Source organism: Emys orbicularis, chromosome 1, assembly GCF_028017835.1.
Source record: "Emys orbicularis isolate rEmyOrb1 chromosome 1, rEmyOrb1.hap1, whole genome shotgun sequence".
In the NCBI taxonomy this organism is placed as follows: domain Eukaryota; kingdom Metazoa; phylum Chordata; order Testudines; family Emydidae; genus Emys; species Emys orbicularis.
The window spans coordinates 256,479,512-256,493,950 of NC_088683.1; the positions used below are offsets into that span (position 1 = coordinate 256,479,512).

The window sequence follows — 14,439 nt, forward strand, 5'->3', positions numbered from 1 at the left end:
GCCAGGAGTCGTGGGCGCGGTGCCTCAAGGAGAGAGAGCTGGAGCGCGAATGGCAACGGCGCCCGTGTCGGGAGCGGCTATGGTAGCGCACACGAGAAGGGGAGCGCCTATGCCTGTCCCGCCGATACTCTCTGCTCGGCATGGAACGGTGCCTGGAACTCCGATCCGACGGCACACGACCAGACAACCTGGTGGGTGACAAAAGCAGAGGCTGGAGACTGTGTCCTGACAGGACGCTGAGCGGCGAGCATGCCCTAGAGCGGTCCCCTGACCAGGATCTGCGTCGGGTCGGATTTGACTGTCTAGAGCCCAGCGGCGGCTTGGCTCTGGAGCGGGGCCCGGGTGCCGGTGGTGCCCCGGGTACCTGCAGAGTCATAATGTCTCGGGCCGCCTGCAGGGCCTCTGGCGTCGAAGGCATCCGGACATCCGGAGAGGCTTGAGTCAACGCCACCGGGCTGCTCCGCTCGACATGAGTCGGAGCTCTGGACCCCGGGGGGGAACTGGGGCTGCCCGACGCGGGTCTAGCCTCTCCCCCTGCTTTCTCTTGACGCCACTGAGAGGATGGGGCCTTTCTCTGTTTCTTAGACGGAGAGCGGTGCCGGCCACCGGAAGGTGCTGGGGGATCACTGCGCACCGAAAACGAGGTACCCGGTCAGGGCCAGCTTTAGGCTGATTTGCCCGATTCCCCGGAATCGGGCCCCGCGCCTAAGAGTGCCCCGCGTACTCACCCCAGCGGCGGTCGTCTTCGGGGGCCCCGCTCCCCTGGCCAGAGCGCCTGCTGGAGCGCGGCAGGCCCCGCTCTCCTGGCTGGAGCTCCGGCCGGAGCGCGGCAAGCCCCGCTGCTCCCCCTCCCCCAGCCAGCAATCCGAAGTGCCGCCCCAGGAATCGGGTCCCGCACTTGCTAAAGCCGGCCCTGTGCCCGGTGCCGAATCCGCTCGGCACACCAGGGTTGGGGCCAGTGCCGACTCCATGAGAAGGGCCCGAAGTCTAATGTCTCTTTCTTTTTTAGTTCTAGGTTTAAAGGACCTGCAGATCTTACAGCGGTCACTAATATGGGATTCACCCAAGCAGCGGAGACAGTCAGTGTGCGGGTCACTTCCGGGCATCGAACGCCTGCAAGAGTCGCACGATTTAAACCCTGGGGCCCCGGCCCGAATGCTAACTAACTGAATTGAAACTTGTTGAACTAACAGGTACCACTAACGACAAACAACGAGTTCAGGGACGAGCTGCAGCGAAGCGAAGCTGGAACAGTAGTTCCAATGCACCCTCACTGGCGGCAAGAAGGAACTGAGGGTGGGGGGAGCGCGCGGCTCCCCTTATAGCGCGCTATAGAGGTGCCACTCCAAGGGTCGCAGTAGCGCTCCCCCTATGGATACTGCTAGGGGAAAAACTTCCGGCACCGGTGCACGTGGCAAGCACGCACACCTACTGTGGAATACACGTGAGCAAGCACTCAAAGAACTTGGTGTCACTGAATTCTCAGAAAGTTTTGCTATTAATTTCAGTGGGACCCAAATTTAACCCTAGATATTTCTGACAGTAGGTTAACACAGATAGTTAACATCAGTTAATAAAGTTGAAGGATGGCAGTGTGGTTAAAAGCAGTGAGTGAAGAGCTCTAGGATCTTAATCTAAATTCTGAACCATTATTTCTGTGTGTGCTAGTAGAACTTATCATAACCATTCTTTTTAAAATGGATTGAGTCCTAAGTGTACATCCTTTCTTTTTTTCTGAAAAAAACCTAGGCAAAAGCACATTATGGTGCTGATCCTACAGAGACTTACACAACTATTGATTTCAGCTTGACTACTCATGGTGCATAAAGAGAAGCAAATATCTTTGAGGGATCAGAGCCTCAGGTTGTGAAGTGAAACAATCAAAAGACAGGAATGCTAAAGTTAAGGTTGCCCACACAATTTTACTTCTGCTTCATTGTACACATGCATTACAAAACTGTCCTTTATCACACAATACTTTTTCCTGTAGGGCCCTTGCTTCATTTGGTATGGTGGTGCATAGTGAATGAAACAGGGATATGAAGTGAATGAGACTAGTGTCCTGCATGTGGCCAAAGTTAATATAATCAGAGAGTGCACTATAACAACTCTTCCAGTAGAAAGCAGGGAGAAATTCCCCTTCTACTTGTGAAAGGTGGCAAACTGGATGGATAATTGACCAAACTCTGTGACAACTTATTCCCCATGCAACCCCATGGACCTGATTGGGCTTTCATGTGCTGTAAGGGTAGAATTTGATCCAATCTTTGTAGATTTAAAAAAGAAAAAATGCAGGGAAGCAGTTCTCCTTAACTTTATCTGCTTTGATAACAGCTATCAAGCTGAATGTATCACAAGTTCTAAAAGTGCTGTACAAAACGTGTAACACTGGAGAGTTACTGAGGTATTAAAGAGAAAGTAGAAGGACATGTGATAGCAACTAATTTTTCTTTGCCAACCTGAACATTGTACCTTATCAGCAATGTTTATACAGGACAACATTTTGCCATTAGGTGGTTTCAGTGATATTGGGTGTAATCTGTTTGACCTTCAGGGAAGAAAAGTATAAAAAGCAGAGTATTCTTCTTGACCAGCTGTTTGGGCATCAGTTGAATTTCTTGGTTTCTCGTGTTCTTTGGGTTTCAGGGGGTTGTCTGTGTGTTTGGGATTTTTTTTTTTTTTGAGAAAATGGCAGCTTTAAATGAAAAGAAGACCTGCAGCCAACGGATGGAAAATTTCAACCGTTTCGTCTGGAATCCAGACACAGGGCAGTTAATGGGAAGAACCTTGATTAATTGGGGTATGTGGTCACATATGTTTACAAAAACAAGAATCTTTTCTTCTTTCTAGTGCTGTTAGAAAGCTGCATGACTTGTTTTTTTGTTTGTTCCTCATTAATTTGCTAGGATGAGATGATGAATGTTGCATGGTCATGGAGATCTCTTGTTTTTGTGGCATGCTTGTGAGTCACCCCAGGGGTTGATGAGATATTTTGTTAAAGCACAAGTTCATTTCCTGAAATGTTTCTGAGTGTGAAGTTATTGAATGAAGAGATTTGGAATCTCTTAATTGTTTCACTTATTCAAGGATTTTTTTTGCCATAACTAAAATTCCCGAACCACCATTAGGATGAAATGTATCACTTTAAGCATGACTTAAAACAAGACAATGAAAGAATCACTTGGAAAAATGGAGTAAGCACAGAGAAGAGCAACCAAAATGATTAAGGTGCTGGCAGGGTTGACATATATGGAAAGATTAAAATAACTAAGGTCTTCAATGCTGCTCCCACCGAAGTCAATGGCAAAATCCTCTTTGACTTCCATATCTAATGTACATGATTCCATGATTTGTGAAACTGAGAAATAATTATTAAAATAAACTATGGCAAGTTAGTGTTTTTCAGAATTTCTACCAAAGCCAGACTGCAAACAGCTGAGCAGTCTTTAGCCAGGACTTTTAACATTTCTGACCAGTTTAGAGACACCATATCAAAAGCAATGAGACGACGGATAAATATTAACAATTGGCTATATAACCAGATAGGCCATTTTAATAAAGAAAAACTGATCCAAGTATTTTCCTCAAGTATGAGAATAGTTTTAAACCATTCTGGTTCAAATTATTGTCAAGGATGCAAATTAAGATAATCATTAATTATTAATACCTATGTGTTATAGTTATGACATGATTCTGACAGCAGGATTAACTAGAGGGGGCCTGACCTTGCAGTTTTTATGTACGCAAAACTCCTTTTAACTTTAATTGGTTGTTTTGGATGCTCATGACTACAGGAACTGGACCTAATATCTAAATGTCAGGATAACACAGGAAACAGGATCTGGTTTTTTTTCTTCAGGCCCATCTGGGAAGCAAGTGAAGATAAAATTCAGATCCAAATATCTGGAAATACAGTTTGCCTTTCCAAAATGATTTTTCTGATTTCATTTCTGTTTAGTAAATCTGCTGTTTTATCCCAGCACACTGATGCACATTTCAGCTCAACCCATCCATCCATCCATAAACAACCCTGCCTTTGCAACAACAATATGTCTCATGGTCTACATTCAAAGAAGGAATGCTCTGATTGATTTTAAAAAGGTTTCTTGTCCCACAGATACTAATGGCAGTTGCAGGTTACTCTTTCCCTTCTCTGCTCCTTTCCTGAGATAACCGATTTGCCTGTAAGATGTTTCTGAGCTGAAATTTGATATAATGGATCTTAACAGCAATTTTTAAATTTAAAAGAAAATCTACTTAAAATTAACCTTTCCTAATGTTGGTGGGTGCAAGGGTTATATGATAAAAATTAGTGGGTTTTTGTTTTTGTTTTTAAACTTATTCCATGGGGATTGTTGTATTAATTATTTATGTAGAACTAACAGTGTGCTAGGTATTTTACAGACATGTATGAAGAAACAGAGCCTGGTTCTAATCTCACACCATTGTAAATCAGGTGGCAGTGAGAAGGGATTTACCCGAGAAGGATTCAATGATAAAGTGTGAAATAAGTGTAAATGGGATCTGTGACCAAATCATATTTTTAGCAGACTGGTGTTGTCAGTGAAATTCATCAGGACTGTTTTATATCCTTCATATGGAATGAGCAGATAAGTATGGTGAATATGCAAAAATAGTCATGCCAAGAAGCGGCACAGATTTTTTCAATTTATAATCTGTGCTGATCACCAGTTACGTAAAAAAAAAAAAACTTTCGTGTAATGGGTAGCCTTCAGCCCCTTCTTTCAAGCTATCCAAATTTACCTATGAGCTGAAAGAAACTATTAGTCAATAAATAATATCCAGTGGTATGTTACTCCACACCTTCACTATGTTCCTTATAAAATGGAACAAATTTACAACATTTTCCAGAAAAAAAGTTTTTTTAAATTAACAGATAAGACTCAAAACACCAAATTTAGTGCACAATTCTGGAAGATGCTGAGTACCTTCAACTCCCACTGAAGTCAAGTTCAAACAAAGATTCTGTCCATTGGATTACTTTGCCTCTCCATTTTTCTACTCCTTTCAAGCTTTTTAGTCATGACAGCATCTACTACAAACAAAAACATAGCAGGGAGGGACTTACTCGCAATATTCACTTTAACCTGATATTGTTAATCATACATTTTTCCCTACAGTGTGGATCAGTCTGTACTACGTTGCTTTCTACATAGTGATGACTGGGCTGTTTTCACTCGCCATATATTCCTTAATGAGGACAATCAGTCCATATACACCGGACTATCAAGATCGATTAAAATCACCAGGTATAGTCACAAATACTGTCCATTTCATACCGTATGGCTAATGTATCAAAATCACTCTAATTTTTCACAATACGAGTTCCTGTGTAGAGGAATGGTCAGGGTGCTGAGGACACAAAGCAGGGGAACAGGATCAGGGTCCTGACATTCTCTGGCTCTCAGGGGATCTCATGGGTTTGTGAGCAGGCCGTGTCACCTATTTAAACCTGCCCTCTCAGCAAATAAATCAGGGGAAATTTCAAGAGGAACTTCAGGGAAATTTCCTCCCTTTCTATGGGTCTTCCCACAGAAGAGTTGTAAATGGGCCCTTATTTCCTAAACAAGACAGGACTAAGCTCTCCACTCCTTGACAGCAGCACCTTCAAGTCTCTTCAGACACTGTACACTCGGAGAAGAAAAAAAGACAGTAGTAATGTGAGATTTATAGAAACAGAACCATGGAAGTGAAGTGATATAGAAAGGGAGAGAACAAAGAAGATGAAAGAAAAATGCCAAAAAGAAATAAATAAGGCGTAAAGTAAAAATAAGGTGGACAAAGAAACATGGAGTTAGCAATAAAGATTAGGACTTGAAAATGTGAATAGATGGGAGAGGGGACAGTAAAAAATCTGTTAAGCCAATCACTAGACAATTTATGTAGGTATAGAACTGCTCCTAATTAGGATTTTTAAACTGGGGAAGGGAAAACAACACTTAAGTTTACTGGCAAAATAATTACTGTCAAACATTAAATTTGCATGTTGGAAAGTCATTTCACAGAGAAATATACTTTGGCTTTTAGAATTGATACGATAATTACACCCACTACTTTTAACAAGTGCTGGGGGAAATACAGTATAAATGAAATAGGACATCAGTCGCACTTGCATTTTAGGGCATTCTGAAAATAAGGGAGACATACTTGAATCATAGAGAAAAGAAAGCATTTCACAAGTAGCATCGATTTTTGCATACACCCTCTGAAGATTTCCTATCATTCCTGTGCAGGATGATTAAATCACTTCCAACAGTGACTGGGGGCTCGGTGGAGTTCCACTGATAGCAGTGTCACATCTGCAATTAGTTTAAATAAATTGATTAATACCTGAAACACTTCTCTTTTCTTCATTTTTTCTTTTTTAAATAAAGGGGTGACATTACGTCCGGATGTCTATGGTGAAGGAGGATTAGAAATTTATTACAACGTCTCTGACAAAAACTCCTGGGAGAAATATGTAACAACTCTTCACAAATTTCTTTCGGGTATGAAAAGAAATAAGATTTATTTCAATATAAACATAACATTATAGAAGGACAGATCACTGCTCCCTAGTAAACGGAGAGTTGAGTTTTTGCACTTAAAGTAGAGATTCAGTCTCTTTGCTTTGTAAGGAAAATACAGCATATCTTCCCACAACTACAGTGAGTATAAAATAGTACATTTTTTCAGCATAGAATAAATTTTCTGAAAATTTACAAGTAAATCTGTTAATGAGCTTACGAGTCAAAATTAATGTAAAATGGGTGATGCAAGAAATGCAGCACCACGACAGACCTATTCATATCCCCCCCCCCCGAATGATCTTAATATTGAGACACCATGAGGAGGAAAAAAGAAAGAAAAAAGTTTAATCTCATATGTGACCACAAACACATATGCCTTAATTGTAATCATGTGGTTATTGCCTGGTGTCACTACAGGGCATACTTAAAGTTGTTTCGGTGCCCTAATACCTTAATATATGTTGGGATTTATTTTAAGTTAAACCCTAGCTTTAAATTTCCTGAATTTCTAATGATTGTTTTGAGGATAATTTTAACATCCCCATAATGGATTTTATCCTAGATTATTGATATGTACTGTCAACCTTCACTCCATTTTAACAGAGTTTTTGTCTGTGAATTATAGAGAGTTCAATTTGCCCTTGTTAATACTATTTGATTCTATTCTCTCTAGAAATACAACTAGGTCTCCCACAAAAAAACCCTGGAGTATGGTATTAAAAATTACAATCTGTGAGGGAAATAGTTCAGTGCCACAAACCAGGATATAGAGGAATTAATTTTTTGTTTGTTTGTTTTACACTGATATAGCATATAATACAACTGCACAACATGCCAACATCAACTGCACAAGTGAGAAATACTTCTTTCAAAAATCATTCCTTGGTCCAAACAAAACAAAACACTCCTGCAAGTTCACATCAGATATGCTTGAAAACTGCTCTGGCCTGGCAAATTCCACTTTTGGATTTCCAGAAGGAAAACCATGTTTAATTATAAAAATGAACAGAGTAAGTACCAATCCTAAAGTACCGAAAAAGAAAGACTGATGTGTTAACTAATGTTTGATAGAAGAAGAATCAGAATAATTTTCCATGCTAGGGGTTTCTATATCACCCATTGCTGTTGACTCTAACTCAATTTTGCATTAGAAATTCAGGTATTGTCTTTTTCCTGGACAATCCTATGGATTACTGGAGAATTAGTAAAATTATGACATCACAAGTACCAAGTAAATGAAACCTGAGCAACATAGGGGAAACTAATGTCTGCAAGAGCTAGCTGTGGGAGGAAAGCTTGTGTACTTGTTTTTTTCAGGTGAAGAATAGGCTCCTTTAAAAAAAGCTGCCACTTTCTCCAGTAAAGCCTTGTTTAGAGAGCTTACCAGCTCAAGCTTCAGCAGAGAGGAAGGGGAGGTCCTGCCTCATACTCCCCAGTGGTGCTTACTTCCTTCTGTCTTTGCTACTGGTGATGGGGATCCTGCCAGTTTGCACCTGAGAAGGATGTGCCTGTTTACTCAACCCAAGCCAGTGCTGATATGTCAGGTCATGGAGGGCAGCAAAACTTTTAAAAACTTTAATTTTACTAATGCATTAAGTAATTTCTTCTTGTTGAACACTAGTCTCCAAATGAATGTATGCAATTAAATTAGTTAGCCTCACTAAGGGGAAAAAAAAAAAAAAAAAGCCAGGAAGCGATGGTGTTCCACATTGCAAATATGATACTTTGTGATAAGGTGTTTTTTATTATTGCATACAATAAAAATGATCTAAGCTTCACAGTTCTTACCAAGATCCAGAAAAAGGCAGCCAAAGCAATATGCAAATCTAAATACATCATTTTTGCCAATGCTTTTATATTATAAATAATTCTGAAGTGACTAATGTGAACATTTATTGTTTCAGATTATCAATTTTCTCCCTGGCAATGGCACTGCACCAAGGGTGAGCTGTACAGCTCAAGTAAGTACGGAGTGCTCACATTTCAAAGGTTCCAAGCACTGCAGCTATCATTGATTTCAACAGGATTTATGGATGCTCTTGCACCTTTGAAAATCATTTCCCTAAGCAAACACTTTTCAATTTACAATTCACTGTAATGTCCAATTGTTCCTTCAGTAGAAGTATTCTTACCTGCATATACCTTTCAGATCCAGGAAACTGTAAGAAAATGGAAAGTTAATTTCTTTATTCTAACTCATTTGAAAACATAGTTCAGATATTGCTAACCAAATCAGACATTATCCTAACCAAACATACTTGTCACAATAAGTTTGAATGTTATCCGTTCTCCGCCACTACCACCTTACCTCCACAGTTTATTACTCATCTATAATTTACTATGGGCAATCAGTTAGTATACAAGACTTCAAGCTAAGAAAAAGGTTTGTTTAGTTATAATTTAGGGGGGGGGGAATCCCTTTTCTCATGTCATATCTATACTGGCTTCATTTGTTTGCTTGGGTTTTTTTTTTTTTTTTAAACTGGTGCAAATTACCTGGTAAATTACTTGGGCAAGTCACACCAGCACCAGCTCTGGTTAACACTGATGCAGTGTGCCTCTACTCTAGGTTTGCACCAGTGTAACTATATAAAAGTAGTTACATTGCTGCAAATTTCTCTAACCTTCAGTGATACAGGGCTTGATCCACAACAGATTGATGACAATGAGCTTTGGGTCAGGCTTTAAGGAAAAATGTATAAAAATAAAATGTGTCCAGAACAGAAAAAAGTTATTTACAAAATTGGCATTCAGCTATCTGAGTAGTTAATTGCTTCACATAAAGGGTGGGAACTATGTATTTTGTAATACAGAATATACAACATGCTGAAAGAATCTTTCCAATCTATTGGACATGTCTCCCTCAGATATCACACAGCAGCATTTCCCAGACTTTTGAAAGCTGAGGCTCCCTTCAGGAAAATGAAACCAATCACATACCCCTTTTAACCCTATTATGTGTTGTTTAAGGTCTTCCCATATTTTAGAATTTTAAATAAATGAAATTAAATTGGGTTTTAAAAATGTGCTTGTAATTCTTTTTATCCTTTAGACCAGGGATCGGCAACCTTTGGCACGTGGCCTGTGAGGAAAATCCACTGGCGGGCTGGGACAGTTTGTTTACCTGCAGCGTCTGCAGGTTCAGCCGATTGCAGCTCCCATTGGCCGCAGTTCACCGTTCCAGGCCAATGGGGGCTGCGGGAAGCAGTGTGGGCCAACGGATGTGCTGGCCGCCACTTCCCGTAGCCCCCATTGGCCTGGAACGGCGAACCGCAGCCAGTGGGAGCTGCGATCGGCCGAATCTGCGGACGCTGCAGGTAAACAAATTGTCCCGGCCCGCCAGCAGATTTCCCTGACAGGCCACGTGTAAAAGGTTGCCAATCCCTACTTTAGGCTAAGAAATGACTTATTTTCAATATTAGATATCAAAGATGTTTATAATATGATATTCCTCTCCTTTCTTCCATACTTTGAATACCAGCGAACTAATTAAACTAAGTATCCTGAGTATCTGAAATAGTTGACCTTTAAAGTATCATCAGTGGTATCTGAAATAAACAGGGGAGTTCACAACACGGAGCAATTGTTTCAGGCTCTCTGAAAACTCAGGCAGATACCCTGGAATTGGTTAGCTCTTGTCACGCTTTGGAGGTTTCTCTTGACAACCATAACAGCTAGAGATTAATTTTTTCAAAAGAAAGCTGAGACTGTAGAATTCATTTCAGTGGGACAAAGTTAGGCATGTTCTCAAGTGCTGCGCTGATAAAGTATGGATTGCTGAACTGGGGTCTGTGCATATTATTTAGGTTTTAATAGCTATAAAATACTTAGAATCATTCAGTCACCGAAATGTAGGGTTAAACGGGACCTTGGGAGGTCATCTAGTCCAGCTCCCAGCCCTGAGGCAGGACCAAGTATATCTAGACCATCCTTGACAGCTGTTTATCTAACGTTCTTAAAAGCCTCCATTAGTGGGGATTCTACAACCTCCCTTGAAGCCTATCCCAGTACTTAATTATCCTTACAGTTAGAAAGTTTTTTCTAATTTCTAACCTAACTCTTCCTTGCTGCAGATTAAGCTTATCACTTCTTGTCCTACCTTCAGTGGACATGGAGAACAATTGATCACGGTCTTCTTTATAACAGCCCTTGACATATTTGAAGACTGTTATCAGTTCCCCCCTCATCCTTCTTTGCTCACAGCTAAACATGCCTAGTTTTTTTTAACCTTTCAGGTCAGGTTTGCTAAATCTTTTATCATTTTTGTTGTTCTCCTCTCAGCTCTCTCTAATTTGCCCATGTCTTTCCTAACAGGTGGGGCCCAGAACTGGACACAGTACTCCAGCTGATGCCTCACCAGTGCTGAATAGACAATTCTGTTAATACATCCCAGAATGATACTAGCCTTTTTTGCAACGTCACCACATTGTTGGCTCATATTCAGTGTATGGTTCACTATAGCTCCCAGATCCTTTTTAGCCATACTATTGTTTAGTCAGTTATTTCCCATTTGTATTTGTGCATTTAATTTTTCTTTCTTAAAAAGTGTAGTACTTAGTACTTGTCTTTACTGAATTTCATGTTATTGAAAACTGAGTGCTGGTTTATAGTTTGAGTGCTAACAAATCTGATTTCTTACCTTCAAAAATAGCATGAGGACTTCAGCCCACTTGAACTACAATATTACCCAGTCAACGGCACCTTTAACCTTCACTACTTCCCTTACTATGGAAAGAAAGCACAGGTATGTGTTTCTGAACTCAAATTTGTGGTTTTGTTCCCCTATGTTTTTATCAGATCAGCAGTTTGAAACATCTCTGTGAAATTATGTGAATTTGATCAAAATTTAATGCACAATTTATATTTCTAAATTGATAGTTCAAGCTTTCAAAAGAAGGTTAAAAGATCTTTCTTTCATCCCAGCCCACCTACAGTAATCCTTTGGTAGCAGTGAAATTTCTCAACATTACAAGGAATACAGAAGTTACCGTTGTGTGCAGAGTCATTGGAGCTGGAATTACCGCAGATAACCCTCATGATCCATATGAAGGAAAAGTGGAGTTCAAAATGAGAATACAAGATTAGGTATTACTGGTACAAACGAAGACATTTCAGAAAAGTGGGTGTGGTATGAAAAGTGACTTAAATGTCACCACATTATTTTATATTTATTTTTTTCCATGATTCCCATATAAAATTTGCTCAGATTTCAGTTTAACAAAAGACATTTTGTAAATACCAGTACTGAAATATCATCCAGCCATCTAAAAATCAAGATATAATTTACAATATATGAAGCAAGGTAGTAATTTTTCTTGATGTATACACAGAATTTGCTCTTCCATGGCTACTGTATGTTGGTGCTTTAGCACAAATACTATTATGAAATGGCTTTCCTCTAAATTGAGCATATATGATTCATGAGAAGCATGGACAAAGTACCAAGATGTCGATTTTAGTCACTTGTCTGGAAACAACTAATAATTATTCTTTACTAGGCCATTGTAGAAGCAATTCAATTGCTGCAAAAAACGCATTAATACCCTGATGTTTTGAAATACTAGCTTGCAATGTAATTTTATTACACATTAGTTTTATCCACTTAGTATAAAATGTATAAACCAAAAAGTATATTCAAATCTAACTGTATCATGCATTAACACATTATATTCTGAACTGTTTAGTCAGTCGTATTATTTGTTTTATGATACAACAAATCAATGACTGTAAAAGAAGTGACTTGAAAATTAGCCTGTGTAGCTTATAGCAGTATTTAGTATTACACCTTTTACAATTGCTGTATGTGTACCATTTAATAAAAACTCATCAATGAAAATGTAGCATCTAACTACATCTATCAGAGTTGGGGTAAAAGCACAAGTGAGCAAAGAGTATATTACTTCTGTAAACTAGTTACAACCATAGAGTTTTGGCTAGCTAGAATGATTCTGAAAAATTAAGCATGTTTGACGATGTTAAAAGTAATTCATGTACAGAATTATTTACAAATATTAAAAATCAAACTAACAACTGATATGAAAAATAGTAAGATTTCTAAAAGGTACAGTACAATATGTTTTAAAACTATTTGGGGTAAAATCCAGGATATTTTAAACAGATAAGAGGCACTTTGGAGAGTAGTTGATTCCAAAAAGATATTTTTGAATCCCCAACTTAATTGAATTGGACATCCAGAAACCGTGAAAACACACTGACACAGCAAAAGCCAGACAAATAGCCTGTCACTTGGAATGACCAGCCTACTGAAGAATCTTGGGGCTGAAGACTCCTTTCCCTCCATAGCCACCAAGAGACTCTCAGTGCGCCTCATTAAACTCAAATTAAGGAGTATTTGGAAAACTCTGCATTTCAGGGAGAAGAAATAAAATTTGTTCTTACCTATGATTTTCCTCTCCTGGACCTTTAATGTCTCAATATTAACAGTGAGCTTTTGCCTCTCTTCTAGGTGATTGGATGTAGACCAACCTTTTGTTCTGGCTGTGGCATTGGACTGCCTCCTCTGCACCTTTCCCAAAATAACATCCAAAGCTACAATATACTGAACCTTCTTGTTAGCCAAAATACTTACTCATGCTCTAAAGTAAACTAATACTATCAGTTAACAGAGCATTCAGCCATTAGCAACAAGCATACAAATCTTCCTCTATCTTGCAAGAGAACTCTGTGCGTGGCTGTATCTAGTACAGCCCAAGCTGCTACAACCTTTACAGTTGAACCAGGCAATGCTTCATCACAAATCCATACTCTCCTGGGAAAACTGCAGTTCATTGTTGCTATAGTTTGGATGCTTGTTTTGCCCCTAAGAATAATACAATTAACAAGTTTCCCAAGGACTCGGTAGATGCAGATTCACATTCCCAGATTTGTAGTAAGGACCACTAGGATCACAGAATCATAGGACTGGAAGGGAGAGGTCATCAAGTTCAGTCCCCTGCAATCATGTATTGGTCTCACCAATACTGGGTACAAAAGTAAAATCATTTCCCTACTATTACTCCTCACTACTCCCTTTTACACATCTAAAGCATACAATCAGCCTTTTTTGCCACCATGTTACACTGGGAACTCACATTGAATTGCTTGTCCTTTTCAGTCACTGCATTATTTGTTCCTAGATGTATAACTTTGCATTTGGCTGTATTAAAATGCATTTTGTTTAAATGGACCCAGTTTACCAAGCAATCCCGATCATTCTGATGCCTGCCCTGTCCTCATCTATATTTACCGTACCACCAATCTATGTCTTCCACAAATTTCATTAGCAATGATTTTGTATTTACTCAGCAATTAATAGATGAAGATTATGAATAGCATTAAGCCTAGAAACGATCCCTGTGGAACCCCACTAGAAACACCCTGAGTTGATAATTAACACCTTACAAAAGTCTAAGGGCTTTTCACCTATAGCAGCACACTGCACTGATACAATTGTGTCACTATAGCACTTTAGTGAAGACGCTCCTATGCTGACGGGGGAGAGCTTTTCCCATTGGCGTAGTTAATCCATCTCCCTGAGAGGCGGTAGCTATGTTGGCAGGAGCAGCTCTCCCACTGACATAGCTCTGTCTACACGGAGGGTTAAGTTGGTATAACTATGTTGCTCAGGGATGTGGATTTATTTTCCATAATACCGTGTTTTCAGGAATGAATTATACTCCTATCCTTTAAACCAGGGGTAATCAATTATTTTTGTCAAGGTCCAAATTTCTTGGTCAAGGTATAGTCAAGGTCCAGACTTCAGAGAAAATAATAAAAATAACGATGATAAAAATAAGCGTCTGGTGGTTCGGATTTGGTCTGTGGTCAGCCTATTGACTACTCCCTGCTTTAAATCTTTACCAACTGAATCCCATATCAGCTTTTCTATTATTTTGCCCAGAACTGATGT

At 39.7% G+C, this 14,439-nt stretch overlaps 1 protein-coding gene across 1 annotated transcript; it reads left to right on the plus strand.

Annotated features, from left to right (window-relative positions):
• The first annotated feature begins 2,688 nt into the window (after nucleotides 1-2,688).
• On the plus strand, nucleotides 2,689-11,615 carry ATP4B (ATPase H+/K+ transporting subunit beta). The gene is made up of 8 exons (XM_065423738.1): nucleotides 2,689-2,800; nucleotides 5,142-5,270; nucleotides 6,396-6,509; nucleotides 7,341-7,540; nucleotides 8,435-8,480; nucleotides 9,874-9,896; nucleotides 11,188-11,274; nucleotides 11,454-11,615. Exons 1-8 carry the CDS (start codon nucleotides 2,689-2,691, stop codon nucleotides 11,613-11,615), a joined length of 873 nt encoding a protein of 290 aa, XP_065279810.1.
• Nucleotides 11,616-14,439: the final 2,824 nt, after the last annotated feature.